We start from the raw sequence: 14,245 nt of genomic DNA, 5'->3' as shown, positions 1-14,245 counted from the left end.
CCGCCCTCCGCATACCTGCGCACCCAGTGCAGCTGTAGTCATCCATTTCAGCAGGGGAAATACGCTTTGTAAAGCAAAGCAAAAGGAAAGGGATTTCTCAAAATTAAAAATAAATGCAGAGAAATTAATACATGCATGTTGAAATAAATACACGAATAATAAACGTTGAACTAAATGTAAAATTAGACTGGTTTATACAGTAGAATAAATATAGCATTGGGTAGCATTAGTCTTTCATTGTATAAGTAAGATAAGACATGCATTATTATTATTATTATTATTATTATCAACCATTTCTTGCACATGATAGTAGCTGCTCACTTCAGTCTCTTTATTACATTGATTGATGGCGAAACGCAATTGTAATCAGAGCAATCTGTTAATACAATTAAGAATTACGAAACCCAATAATGTGGAGGACAGATGCACTGAAACAGCTCAGTGTCGCTGTTGACATTTCTGAGCATCTCAAAGGGTCGGACATATCGGCCCATGTGACCCGGACAGAAACGAGTTCTTCCGGGTCATTCTGTGTTGCGGTGCCCGGCGTGCAAACGTGAGTGGAAGTGCTCGTGTGTAGTTGCATGTGTGACACTTTACTTGTGTAAAGAAGCGTGACTGGTGTTACATGAAATACATACATAAAATGGATGAAACCGAGAAGCAAGTTGGTGTGTTTTTGGAGCTCAGGAAGAGATTACAGAGCGGACATTTAGTTTTGAGGTAAATATTTCCCACCTTAAACCCAGCTATATTAAGTGAATATGTAGCTGAAGACTACCGCGTTTTTGTGATGAATCCAACAGTATGCATTGTGTTTGTAATTGAACAAGGTTTTTTTTATGATCTGAAGACAGACAACTTCTTCACTGTTGTAGATGTGTAGTTAAAACCCCTTTGTCCTTTATTCATGTAAATACAGGTAAAATAAATATGAGAAATGCACATAAATACTTGGAATACAGACGTGTGATGTATTAAAGTCTGAGCTGTATCCACTGTGGAAACTAAATTCCCAAGCTGAGGAATGTACTGTGTGTATTTCCCCCCCAAAACAAAAGCACATGACTGAAAAGTTATCTATACTTTCAGTGTCAGCTGTTTCAGGCTTTAGGTTTGATAGCCCTCGAGTCGAAACAGTTTCTGTTATTTTCTGGATAAGATTGAGTTAAAATAGTGTCAATCAAATATTGGCTATACATACATAAAGATTGAAAGTTAACACCCATACACCATTAAAACAAATACCAATTGTTGTGGTCTGTAGTCTGTCTTGATGCTCTAATTAATCTGAGTATGCATTGTGACTGTCATCCAATAATGTAAGGAACATCATATTTTGAAAAAAAAAAATGTTTTGTAGGCCATTTTCAGAAGAAAAGTAGTAAACCTTAGCTTAAAATGACTGAAGTATTTAGGTGCTGTATTATGAGTTGACACACAAGAAAGTATTAGACATTTAAGACATTATATGTTTTCACACTTCTCTAGAAACACCTCAGTTATTCCAATTGTGAATTAAAATAATAATATTTTGTACAACAAGCAATTCCACTGCAAAATAATTGGCTTTGTTTTTTGTATTTTTTTGTATTTTATTTGCATCCATGCTTTTGTGTCAAGGACTCCAAGGGGAATCAAGGGCTCAATTATTTTTCAATGGGATTTGATTTGATCTTCTTACTATTAGTCAAACAAACCTTTGTTCTTAGCCTGGGCTCTTTCTAATTGACCTTGAATAAGGAATGCTTTAGATTTCATATAGCTAATGCAATTCTTTTTTTTGTTTTCTATTTCCATAAATGTTAACTGTTCAGCATTGTTTTAATCAATGAGGTGTTAATTATGGTCCAACATAGTTTTTTCTATGTTATTACTTAAAACATACATTTATGATCAAGCTGTTCAGTATTTATTTGTCTTTGACCAGGATTAATTTAAAGTTTGAACTACCATCCAAAGTCACAAACTATATGCAAAACTATATATATATATATATATATATATATATATATATATATATATATATATACACTCACCTAAAGGATTATTAGGAACACCTGTTCAATTTCTCATTAATGCAATTATCTAACCAACCAATCACATGGCAGTTGCTTCAATGCATTTAGGGGTGTGGTCCTGGTCAAGACAATCTCCTGAACTCCAAACTGAATGTCTGAATGGGAAAGAAAGGTGATTTAAGCAATTTTGAGCATGGCATGGTTGTTGGTGCCAGACGGGCCGGTCTGAGTATTTCACAATCTGCTCAGTTACTGGGATTTTCACGCACAACCATTTCTAGGGTTTACAAAGAATGGTGTGAAAAGGGAAAAACATCCAGTATGCGGCAGTCCTGTGGGCGAAAATGCCTTGTTGATGCTAGAGGTCAGAGGAGAATGGGCCGACTGATTCAAGCTGATAGAAGAGCAACTTTGACTGAAATAAGCACTCGTTACAACCGAGGTATGCAGCAAATCATTTGTGAAGCCACAACACATACAGGCGGATGGGCTACAACAGCAGAAGACCCCACCGGGTACCACTCATCTCCACTACAAATAGGAAAAAGAGGCTGCAATTTGCACAAGCTCACCAAAATTGGACAGTTGAAGACTGGAAAAATGTTGCCTGGTCTGATGAGTCTCGATTTCTGTTGAGACATTCAGATGGTAGAGTCAGAATTTGGCGTAAACAGAATGAGAACATGGATCCATCATGCCTTGTTACCACTGTGCAGGCTGGTGGTGGTGGTGTAATGGTGTGGGGGATGTTTTCTTGGCACACTTTAGGCCCCTTAGTGCCAATTGGGCATCGTTTAAATGCCACGGCCTACCTGAGCATTGTTTCTGACCATGTCCATCCCTTTATGACCACCATGTACCCATCCTCTGATGGCTACTTCCAGCAGGATAATGCACCATGTCACAAAGGTCGAATCATTTCAAATTGGTTTCTTGAACATGACAATGAGTTCACTGTACTAAACTGGCCCCCACAGTCACCAGATCTCAACCCAATAGAGCATCTTTGGAATGTGGTGGAACGGGAGCTTCGTGCCCTGGATGTGCATCCCACAAATCTCCATCAACTGCAAGATGCTATCCTATCAATATGGGCCAACATTTCTAAAGAATGCTTTCAGCACCTTGTTGAATCAATGCCACGTAGAATTAAGGCAGTTCTGAAGGCGAAAGGGGGTCAAACACAGTATTAGTATGGTGTTCCTAATAATCCTTTAGGTGAGTGTATATATATATATATATATATAAATGCTTCTAATTAATTGAAGCCAGCTGCACACTGTAATCTCTTATAGGTAGGTGGATCAAAGTTTTGGTATAAGAAATAGGTGATGCAGCATATAGCACCTCAATTTTCCACTAGGTGGAACTACTGAACTGTTTCACGGAAGCCAGGATTGAAACGGCCTTACCTTGCAAAATGTAATCGGCTTATATACAAAAATATTAGTGGTCCTATTCATTATAGTATTTGGAGTTACTTTTATTATTTTCCAGAGTTCATTAACTTAAAGAGTTACACAACAGCTGTCCTTTGTGAGATATTAATGTGCTTCAACTTATAGTTATTTTTTCTACTAACAAGCAAGCATGATTATAACAGTTGACTGTAATGGATGGGAAGTCTCATCTACAGATTGTGAACTTTTTTATTGAATTAATACGAGACAAGCAAAATGTAAGGCTGGAACTGGGAAAGCACAATGTTATAAAGAGCTGCTCTATAATGAAGCTATGTGCCCTTTTGTTTCTACTTGCACAATAAACAAGCAAAAAAACAGCATACACTTTATTTAATTTGAGCTTTTTTTTTAAGCATTCAACCACACATATTGTTGTGTTGGGTCTTTTAAAAACAAAACCTAAAACTATGTGTATATCTGTCTCAAACACAGATGGTGTCCAAGGCATTATGACAGTCCTGAGGCTTCTTCAGGGACAATCATTTTGTGATGCAAACTGGCAACTCACAGCAATGTGTTAGAATCCCTGTTATAGGCTAGGTGTTTCCTGCCCTCTTGTTATGAGATTCATGCCTCTGAGCAAAATGTCATGTAAATGGAAGCAGGCATCATCGCCTCACCAATGTATACCAGCTTGTTTGTTATTAAGCTAACTTTATAATTGGGAAGTGTCACTACTGACAAGCATCCATAAAGCTAATTGAAAGTAAACAAAAAATAATAACGTGTGATTCTATAGCATTCTGCATGGCCTGGTCTTTATCACTGCAGATGTCTCTGTGTGGGAGGTTACAAGATGCATTTGAATAACCCCTGTAGAGGTTGAATCATCTTAGATATAGGGAAGATATTAGTTTTTGGTGGGCAAACCTGAGTTGGAGTAGGTGGTAGATATATTACTTGGGAGGCAGAAAACAATTGCATGAGGTGTGGAATCTAAAGTGTAGCCCTTGAACTTCGGTGCTTCAGAGAGGAAGGTTGCCATCAGCACTGAATGCCATTTGAAACGGCATGTATTACTACACAGCTCAGAGCACAGTTTACTAGCCAGACTGTTTCAAATGCAGCAGAAGGTCAACATAAATCAAAGGAAACCATAGGTTTTATAGTGTTGTACGATGTTGTATCTATTTTAAATAAGGTTAAATATATTTGTATAAAATTTCTATAATGTTTTTATCTAACACCATAAGTCTGCACGATGGTGGTTTGATAAGAGTTTTTAAGCACATAAAGAACTGTCCCTTAGGTATATGTCCTGGAGTCTCCAGATTATATATTTTAACCAGTTATTGTAGGGAATTTTGTGACATTTAATTATATTGGTCCTGCAAAAAAATATACCATATGTATACTACCGGTCAAAAGTTTTAGAACACCCCAATTTTTCCAGTTTGTATTGAAATTTAAGCAGTTCAAGTCCAGTGAATAATCTGAAATGGTAAAAAGGTAAGCGGTAAACTGCTAGAAGGTTAAAAAAAAAAAAGTTTAGGTTACCAAAAACTGAAAAATAATGTACATTTCAGAGTTATATACTATGTTACTACACCCTCTTAAGCATTGTTTGGCAGGGTTATGCGCAGCTCCTGTGCATAGATGTTACACTGTATTCCTACAATGTGCACATCATTTGAAAGGTTATTTTCTTGGCTGCCAGCGGGTGTCATTCTCAAACACATCTGAATTACAGTTTCGGATTTCTTTGCAAATAGGCTTGTTTTGTTCAGAACAACTTCATGATTAATCCAGTATATATTATTTTATGTTCTATCAAACAACAGAATATGTCATAATTGTCAATATTTTCTGAGATTTTGTATTCCTACTCAGAAGAAGTATGCCCCCACTCCCCATTTCAGAATGCGGAAGGGGGGGTGTAAATGCGGGGTGGTATCAAAACAACATTTTCACATCAGAGAATGCTTCATATCGATATGGGATACCAAACACTTGGCAATCAACACAACAGTGAAGAGCACACATGGGATTAAAGAGAAGCACACGGATTTGGTGCCCTTTTAAGGGTACCAGAGGGGTTTGTTAGTTTAAGGGGTTACATTTTGTTAAACAAAACAATTCCCTTTTTATCTCCAATTGTTTATTTGTTCTATGCTTTAATTTCAGAGTACATTGAAACATTAAGCTGCATACATTTACACATAAACTGGAAAAATATTATCATTCAACATGTTTGTACTCCAGATTACTAGTCAAACAGTGCACATGGGATATTTATGTTAGTCGTTTCTAGGGATTTTACCCTGTACTTACTCTCTAAAGTTTCTTGTTCTTTGATTAAGGCTGGTGACCACACTCAGTAAAAAATAAAATAAAGTTTTATTAAAATTCTTTATAGATTCACATCTGTTCATTCTACAGGCTCATTATAAAATTGGTGAGCATGCTTAAGCAGCACAATGAAGTCAGAGAATAAGGCGAGGAACAGCAAATGAGGAAAAAACAAGAGAATAAATGTATTCTCTACAATTTTTAAGCACTCCAGTTTGGCTTTAAAAATTGTAGAAACTTGCTTATTAAAATAGCAATTGCTGACTTGAAATATCCTATTTTCTCGCAGTGAGAAGGACATCCCGCTCCATTAAGCCATGGGTGGCCAATTATAGCGTGGCCTTGACAGCCAGGGTCTAGTGGATGCCTTGGCCTCTTTCAGGCCTGTTTTCTGGCACAGCAAGGAGCACTGGACACACTGAGATAGTGAAAGTAAATGAGCAGCTTACCTGGGTGAAAACGGGAAAGCACTCATTCAGAAAGTGCTTCCTGTGTGTTTTGTAATAATTCTTGGCTGATTGTTTACTCAGCTTTAAAGCTTCTATTTCCCTAATTAGTGTTCAAATGTGTAATTACTCTACATGAGTTTTAGGTGAAATCTAGGGAACCAATTTTATACATTTCCACCCCAGCTAAAATATTCATAATATATCTTATAGAGCAATGGTTCTCAACTCTGGTCCTGGACGACCCCCTACTCTGCTGTTTCTTGTTCTAACCAAGCTCTCAATTACTTAATTGAACCCTTAATTGGAGTAATAATTTGCTTACATTTTACTTTTTAAATCGTGTACTGGTTGGTTTCTTCAAAAGATAATAAATTCCATGTACAATTTTATACTTATCTTAAAACCCCTACAGTTTAAAATAGCTGAACGGTTCTGATTTAGGAATTTATTTGTTAAATTAGGAGTCCAATTAAGTAATTGAGAACTCGGATGGAACTAAAAAACAGCATGGTAGTGGGTCCTTCAGGATCAGGGTTGAGAACCACTGAGTTTCACTTTGTACCTGAATTACTGTTTATAAATAATCAAAAACAAATAAAGACAATGACATCTATCTCTGCCTTGATTGTTGTCATATTGTAACATGGACAATACAGTTTCAGCTAAACTGACAGCAATATGGTATTATTATTTATGTTTAAAATACCATGTAAAATCATGTGCAATAACAGTTGGTTGATTTATATGTGTGTTTGCTATTGAAATAATAAACATGGACTTGAAACCTTTCTTCATTTACATCTGGAACCTCGGAGTGTCCTGGAGACGCCCTCTTTTATGCAAATGCCATGCACCAAGTGGGCCATATTTAAATTAGGTAGGGGGGCCCTGTACCATATTGTTAGTTACATTTTTATTTGCTGACAAATAGCAACATTAATATGATGACCAGAATACTGTGAAAAAATAATTTACTACCTGCCATATTTGGGCTGTGAAAGTTTTCATATTCCCAGTTGACTTCTATAGCAGCTTTACATTAGGCCACTTAACAAGCTCATTAACATTTTCACATGCAATCTATAAACACAAATATTTCACATGAAAATGAACCTTTCTTAAATAAAAAATGTGGACCACTTTCACAAGCTTTACTTTTCTGTGTGCAAGTGAATTTCCAATTCACATGAGAATAAGTACTCGTATAAGTGGGTCCAATATCAATTGTGATTGAAAACTATACTACTGCAGGTTATTGCACAAATCACAATTGAAATGTAAGTGTTTACTAATAGTACTTTTCTGTAACCCTGCAGCCCTGACCTTGCCAAAAGTGCATCGGAGGTGGATGTCTCATGTGGTCCATCATGCTTGCAAATTAAGACTCCTGGCAGCTTGGTGGATGTACAGCTTCCAGTAGGTGTCTCCGTCGTTGCGGACTCCTGCAGGGAAGTGCCTGGTGCAGCACGGGATGGGCTGCATATGAGGCTGCAACTCAATAGTGATCATGTCACAGGTACAGTCCCAGATGACATTGTGTTCATGGCAGGACCATAAAAAGGAATGGAAGACTAGGACCTCATATTGCTTATATTGGGTTGCAACTATGGTAAAACAGGTTAAAAAAAATAGAAACACTTTTTATAGGAGAGTGTATGCTTGAATCTGTACTTCTAAAAAAGTATATTTCTAATGTGTGTTCTTAGAATTCTTAGAAATACCTCCCTATATGAATAATCTCTTTGCTGTTTGTCTAGAAGAAAAAAAAAACTTGATGCTTATCAATGCACTAGTTGTATTGTAGTACAAAAAATGACTGCCCTTCTACTGGTCTTCAGTATGTCTTCTCAGAATAGAGCTGAATATATTTATTATAGCCTAAGGATAAGCTATAAATGTCACACAATGGGTTTAGTGAGTGCAAACTGATGCCAAAGGTTATTGCAAATCCACCCCCCCCCACACACACACACACATACACACACACAGATGTTACAAATTACTGTAATCACCAGGCATCAGACAATACTTTCAGGGTTCCAGGGTGTCTTGTGTGTATAGGCAATGCTGTTGTACAGATTGAAAAGAGAGGAGTTCAAGGACAATGGGAAACTCTGATACCTTTGAAGAGATTTCTTGTCATGTGTAGTCTGATATGTTTTCTCTGTTGGTTTATTTATAAGTTTGGCCAAAGCACAAGATTAACTTTTTTTCTTTTCTTTTTTTTTTTCTTTTTTAGAAGTGGTTCCAAGTCTGATTGAAAGTTTGAAAGCCCAGAAGAGTTATTGGTTTGCCTGCCAGTCATGTGGGGAAAGTGTCTTAATGGAGCGGTAAGGAGCAAGGTTTATTTATTTACAGGCACTTTGAAGGAAAGCCACTGTAGTTTAAGTGAACTTATAGTTTAAAGTTACAAGCAATAAAGATGAAATGTCCTTATGTTGAGATTACACTGGCTTAGATATCCACCTCTACTTCTAAAGTGAAGCTGCATTAGTTTTGTCCTACAATGACTGAGCAGTATGCAAGAATGAGGCCTCTTTTGTTTAGTGGTAGAGGACACAGGATTTTGCAATGTGAAAAATACATCTATTTATAACTTCTGAATTGATGATCTTCAGACACTTTCTGATTATTTATGCCCAATACCATTTGATGTTACAATACAGGAGTTTGATTCCTACTTCCAACATACTGATGCTACAGGACAAAGTTAAAAGGATTTTTAATTTTAGTATTTTTCTACTGCAAATAATCTATTGCCAAACCTATGTGTTTTCAGATGATATCTCTTTTATCATCCATATTAGGCCTAGGTATTAAATACATTGTTTATGCTTGCAATAGTGTTTTCAAAAATAAATCCTGCTTTCTCTGTGAAGATAATGTGTGAAGAAACATTGAATTGTGTTGTTTTCCACTTTATATCCGTGTTACTGCAAATAATACTTGAATATATTCAAAGCATTGTATATATGCAGCAGAGTACGATTGTGGTCATGAAAACTTTTGCTTTCTGTTGAAGTCTCTGCCATATAAACAAGTTAAATCAGCACTGTGTATTTTATGATGTGTGAAGATTAAGGCTTTGTTTAATTGCAGGGTGTTCCTCAGAGTGCTTCCATTGCCAGGTGGAAACTGGAATACACTGGTGGATGACTGGTGCTGCCATCCTGACCCATTTGCCAACAGGAAGCTGCTTCCCAGGAAGGAGGACTGCCTACTGGGGGACACCTTTATCCTGTTGAACTGGGACTGTGAGAGTAGCGAGACAATGACAAAGGAACCGAAGACCACTGACACACTCATCAGCCAAGACAAAGACTTAAAACAAGTAACGATCAATGTAACTTAAAACTGTTCATCCCAACAGCCTGTTTTTCGACTCTCTCCATCTCTCTTTCTGTATATATGCACATACAAATGGTTTTCAGTGAAAGTTTTAACACCCTTCGTTATGAGCAGCTGTTCCTTAGTTTAGACCAGGGGTGTGTAGATGTATGATGGTCACCCCATAGAAATCACTGCCATAGAGTGGCACTCAAATGTTTACACTTCACACACTGTTCAATTGATAGGAATCTTGAAAGTTTTCTGTAGGTTTTTAATTAACAATATTATGAAGTCAAATGAAGGATGTGATTACCTTGAACTCTCTCTCTCACTCTCTATCTCTGTATATTATATAATGTTGGCTAGTCATTTACGGTAACAGGTGCATCGCTGTGCATCACCTAATTCCAGTTTAAAGAGTGTCCTTTTATTTGAAAGCAATTATGAATGAATGAATGCATGATTCATCATCAGATCTCTGTGATTTATTTGGGCAGCGGACATGGGTTAACAATACTAATTAAAGCCTTAAAGTCAGGTAGGGACAGCCAGAAAATGTAAAAGTAGGCAGCTGTAGAAATGGTGTGCTCTCACCACCAATCAATATAAATAAATATAAACAGCAGGGATGGGCAGTATTTATGATACATGTATTTAAAATACATATTTTAAATACAAAATAGGATTTTGTAATTTGTATTTGATATGGTTGATGAAAATGGCTTCATATTTTGTATCAAAATACTTTAGTGATTTGTATTTTGTAGTTTAAAAATACTGTAAAATACTTTGTGAGAAGTCTACATGATGACATCATAAAAATGCTGCCTCTGATTGGTGCCAACTTGCCCAGACTTGTTGAGATCAGAACAGAAAATTGATCCATACCCGAAGAAGAAGGTCAAGGTGAGAAACGTGTAGGTTGCCAGCTTTCCATCGATTTTTAGCATACATTGCTACAATTTTTAACAGTTCATGTTAAGTTTTGGTGTTCGTTTTAGTAGCCTAGGCTAAATTGTTTAACACAATCATCTCATCCTCGGCTCCAGTAGAGCGTTTATTTTCCTTTAATGGACTGATCAACCGGCCCCATCGATGATGTCTAAATGCCACACTTTTTGAAAAGTTAGTTGTGCTTAAAGGCATCAGTAGCTAAAGAGACCTCTGCAATGTAGGCCACAGGGCACACACACTCTTTCAATACACTCCCTCTCTCACCCACACTCACACACAGGTTTGACTGTTTTTGGTAGAACTTTTGAACTGTTTTGGAATACCTGGTCTGTAGTATCTCTATTGTAGTATTCTCTATTGGAGTTTAAGTAATTGTTCTCACTACACTATCAATGTGTATGTGTCCTCTATACCTATATTCTGAGGCTCTCAATAAATTCAGTGGTTGGAGTTGGGTTAATACTCCTTGACAAGTTCTGTTGTTACTTTCTGATTATGTTTCTGGCTACATTTAAAATCAAAACATATTGATCATTTAATAATTGTTGACAAAGTGCTAAAATGTTTGTTTTCAACTTCCAGATAGGTGTCCAATGATTGATAATTAAATAATTGATTGCTAAATGATTGTACCGTAATTGAAGTAGCTGTTTAGTATGATCATGATTTTGCACACCATTGCATGAATGACTGCCTAACACATAATTTATTATTATATTTATGATTAACAATCAAATTACTAATTACTTAGAAACTAGTTGCTATGAATAAAGGTACCATCAGTTGTCGTCTTATGAATGACTTGTTTGTCATTGAGTCAGTGTTGCTGATGCAAAGTAGGCCCTTCATTACCAAACACCAAGTAACTAAATTAGGATACAATTATGAGTCATTAGCAAACTGTTAGTTAAACATTAAACTGTTGGTTACTTTAAAACTAACCTTCATCTGAGTGATCACAGGGAAATGTGAATTTGATCTGTTAACTGGTTAATGTCAGATTTATTGCACGACTCGTTAGACAGAGGAAAGCTGTTGCTATCAAACATTGTCTACTTAATCAACCGAGTCAGTGTACTGGTGAAGGGATAGATCAAATAGGCTGATAGATGGAAGGTTTGCGAAGTGATTTCATGCTCCCTTGTAAAAGTATTTTTAGTATTTTTAAAATACCAAAATACAGTAGTTTATTTTGATACATTGTGTGGCTGCTGTATTTTGAAGTTTATTTTGATGCACTTAAAATTAAGGTATTTGGTATCTTATTTTAAAATTCATTTTGATGTATCTTTGCCCATCCCTGATAAACAGCTTTTGTCATCATTAGAAAGGTTAAAATTTGCTATTTAAGACAAATTAAGTGAGACCTATACCTGGTTTCATGGTGGAGAGCCACACACTTATTATATTGTTTGCTTTGTGCTTTCAGAATAAAACTTTAAAAGGACAATCAAATATAATTGTTACAGTCTATTTGTTTATTCCATATATTTATAGTTATTACATAGTCTACAAATACAGTACTATTGAAAACGGTTGTGTGTTTGTGTTCGCATATTTAGCAGTTAATGATTTGTTTGCATTGCTGAGGTCGCTTATTTAAGCAGAGGGCAGTAATCAACATGGTTTGGAATCGGATAGCTCATATCCCATTGATATCACATTTAGTGCTTAAATGGTTTGCAGCACTCAGGGTCTGTAAACGGACAGTAAGTGGCAGTTAGTTTCAAGGAAAGCTACAGTTAGTGCAAAGCAGACGCCTGACCCAGGGTTACCCACTGCATTCACATGTAACTGCACTCATTAAGGCCTTCACCTGGCTATTGATTGTGTTATTTAGCTTCAACAAATACAGCTTGAACCCATGGCCACAGAATCCATTTCAGCAATAATTTGGAAGTGCTTGCTGTTTATTTCAAACTGAGAACATCTGGGTTATTTTATCCTCGGCTGAATGTTTATAATATATTTTGTTGTTCATGACTCTCATGGTAAATCCATTTCTGCACAGCTTTGAACATGTGATTCATGTTTAAATTAAATAAACTGATATTTTTTGGGCTGTTGAATGCTTAGGTTTCAGGCAGTTGTTTGTTTCATTTGAGTTCTGAAAACAAAGCTAAATTAGTGGGGAATTCAGTTATTCTATTGTTTTTATCAGGGAAAACAACAGAATGACTGAATTCCCCACTCATTTAGTTTTAGACCAGAAAAACACCATGTACGTATTTTAAATTGTTTTAGTAGACCATTCTTTTCATATTTTGTTGACCTTTTAATGCCACATTAAAAACCAGCTATCGTTAAATGATACATGTTTCTTAACTTTTGGTTGAAATTAATTAATCCTTCAGTGCCAACAATATAATAATTAATTGTTTTTTGTTCTCCATAGAAATCCAAGCAGAATGACAAAGTGATCTGCAAGAGTTGTGGAGCATTACTTGGAGAAGCAATATCACCAGGTACTGTGTTATTAAATTTCAGGATAGAAATGTTTCACCATAGGGTAAAGGTGATCACTCAGAATAACTTTGTAATGATTTGTAGTGACCCTTCCCTCTAAGTGGACCCAAACCATGCCAGGAAAATGCCCCCCACAGCATAACAGAGCCTCCGGACCTCCTCACTGTAGGGGTCAAGCGGTGAGGCCTGTACCGTTCTCTTGGTGTCACCACACATGCACTTGTCCAGAATATGGTGACAGATGACTCATCTGACCGTACCATGTTTTTTCCACATCCCTGTAGACCAGTGCCTATGGTTTTTGCACCACTGAACTCTCAAATTTGCATTTGTCTTTGTAATGAGGGGTTTATACACTGCAACCCTACTGTAATATCCCTCTCTGTGTAGTTCTGGACGGACTGTTCTTGCTGACACAGTCTGATCATGTCCTGCATTGACATTCTCAGTCACCTGGGAAAGAGTTGCTCTTCTGTTTTTCCTTACATATGCCAGTAATGCACAAGCATCACGGTCATCGAATGTGCGCTTTCAACCACAAGTTCAAACCCTATTTACTGATGTCTTTCCCACAGATCCAAATGCAGATGTAACTTTAGTTACTGTTCCTATTGAAACACTAGCCAGTCACACACTAGAGCAGTCTTTGTGACAGAAGCTCCTGCCATTTGTCACTTAGATCCTTTCCTCTTGCCATCCTGATCCAAAATCGAGCTCAACTAGGCCTGCTCAGCATTTTTGTACATGCCCCAGCGCATGATAGAATGATAATTGCTTAATTGTATCATGCAGTTTGCAGGCATCTGCATTTGTTATGTTCCTCCACTCATTTATTCAGGTTTTTCCTTTAGTTTGTCACCTGTCTGTATGTATATATAGCTATATATATATATATATATATATATATATATATATATATATATATATATATTATAATTATAATTGTTTTGCATTAGTGAAACAATCATTTTAATTCACTATATTTAAGATTCTTAATTATTATATATTAATTTATATAGAAGATTAATATTCATAATTCAGTGTAAAAAGTAAATGAAATATTAGGCAATAGGTTTGCCCACTGACAAAGAAATGATCAGTCTATAATTGTAATGGTAGGTGTATTTTAACAGTGAGAGACAGAATAACAACAAAAAAATCTAGAAAAACGCATTTCAAAAAAGTAATGAATTGATTTGCATGTTAATGAGGGAAATAAGTATTTGATCCCCTATCAATCGGCAAGATTTCTGGCTCCCAGGTGTCTTTTTAT

General features: G+C 36.3%; 1 protein-coding gene across 3 annotated transcripts in view; it reads left to right on the top strand.

Moving 5' to 3' along the window:
- The first annotated feature begins 499 nt into the window (after positions 1-499).
- The window catches only part of ube3d (ubiquitin protein ligase E3D), a 35,723-nt gene continuing 21,977 nt past the window's right edge, over positions 500-14,245 (top strand). Inside the window, exons 1-5 of one of the 3 annotated variants that reach the window (XM_066702311.1) lie at positions 500-723; positions 7,539-7,738; positions 8,462-8,552; positions 9,322-9,553; positions 12,902-12,971. In XM_066702311.1, coding sequence (XP_066558408.1) covers positions 629-723; positions 7,539-7,738; positions 8,462-8,552; positions 9,322-9,553; positions 12,902-12,971 — 688 coding nt within the window. In that variant the 5' untranslated portion in view covers positions 500-628. The remainder of the gene's footprint in view (positions 724-7,538; positions 7,739-8,461; positions 8,553-9,321; positions 9,554-12,901; positions 12,972-14,245) is intronic. The other 2 variants (XM_066702301.1, XM_066702293.1) reach the window with 2 other exon arrangements.

The sequence above is a fragment of the Amia ocellicauda genome, chromosome 1 (genome assembly GCF_036373705.1).
Source record: "Amia ocellicauda isolate fAmiCal2 chromosome 1, fAmiCal2.hap1, whole genome shotgun sequence".
Lineage (NCBI taxonomy): Eukaryota > Metazoa > Chordata > Actinopteri > Amiiformes > Amiidae > Amia > Amia ocellicauda.
Note: the sequence above shows the minus strand (reverse complement) of the source record. Positions and strands in the feature narration are given on the sequence as shown.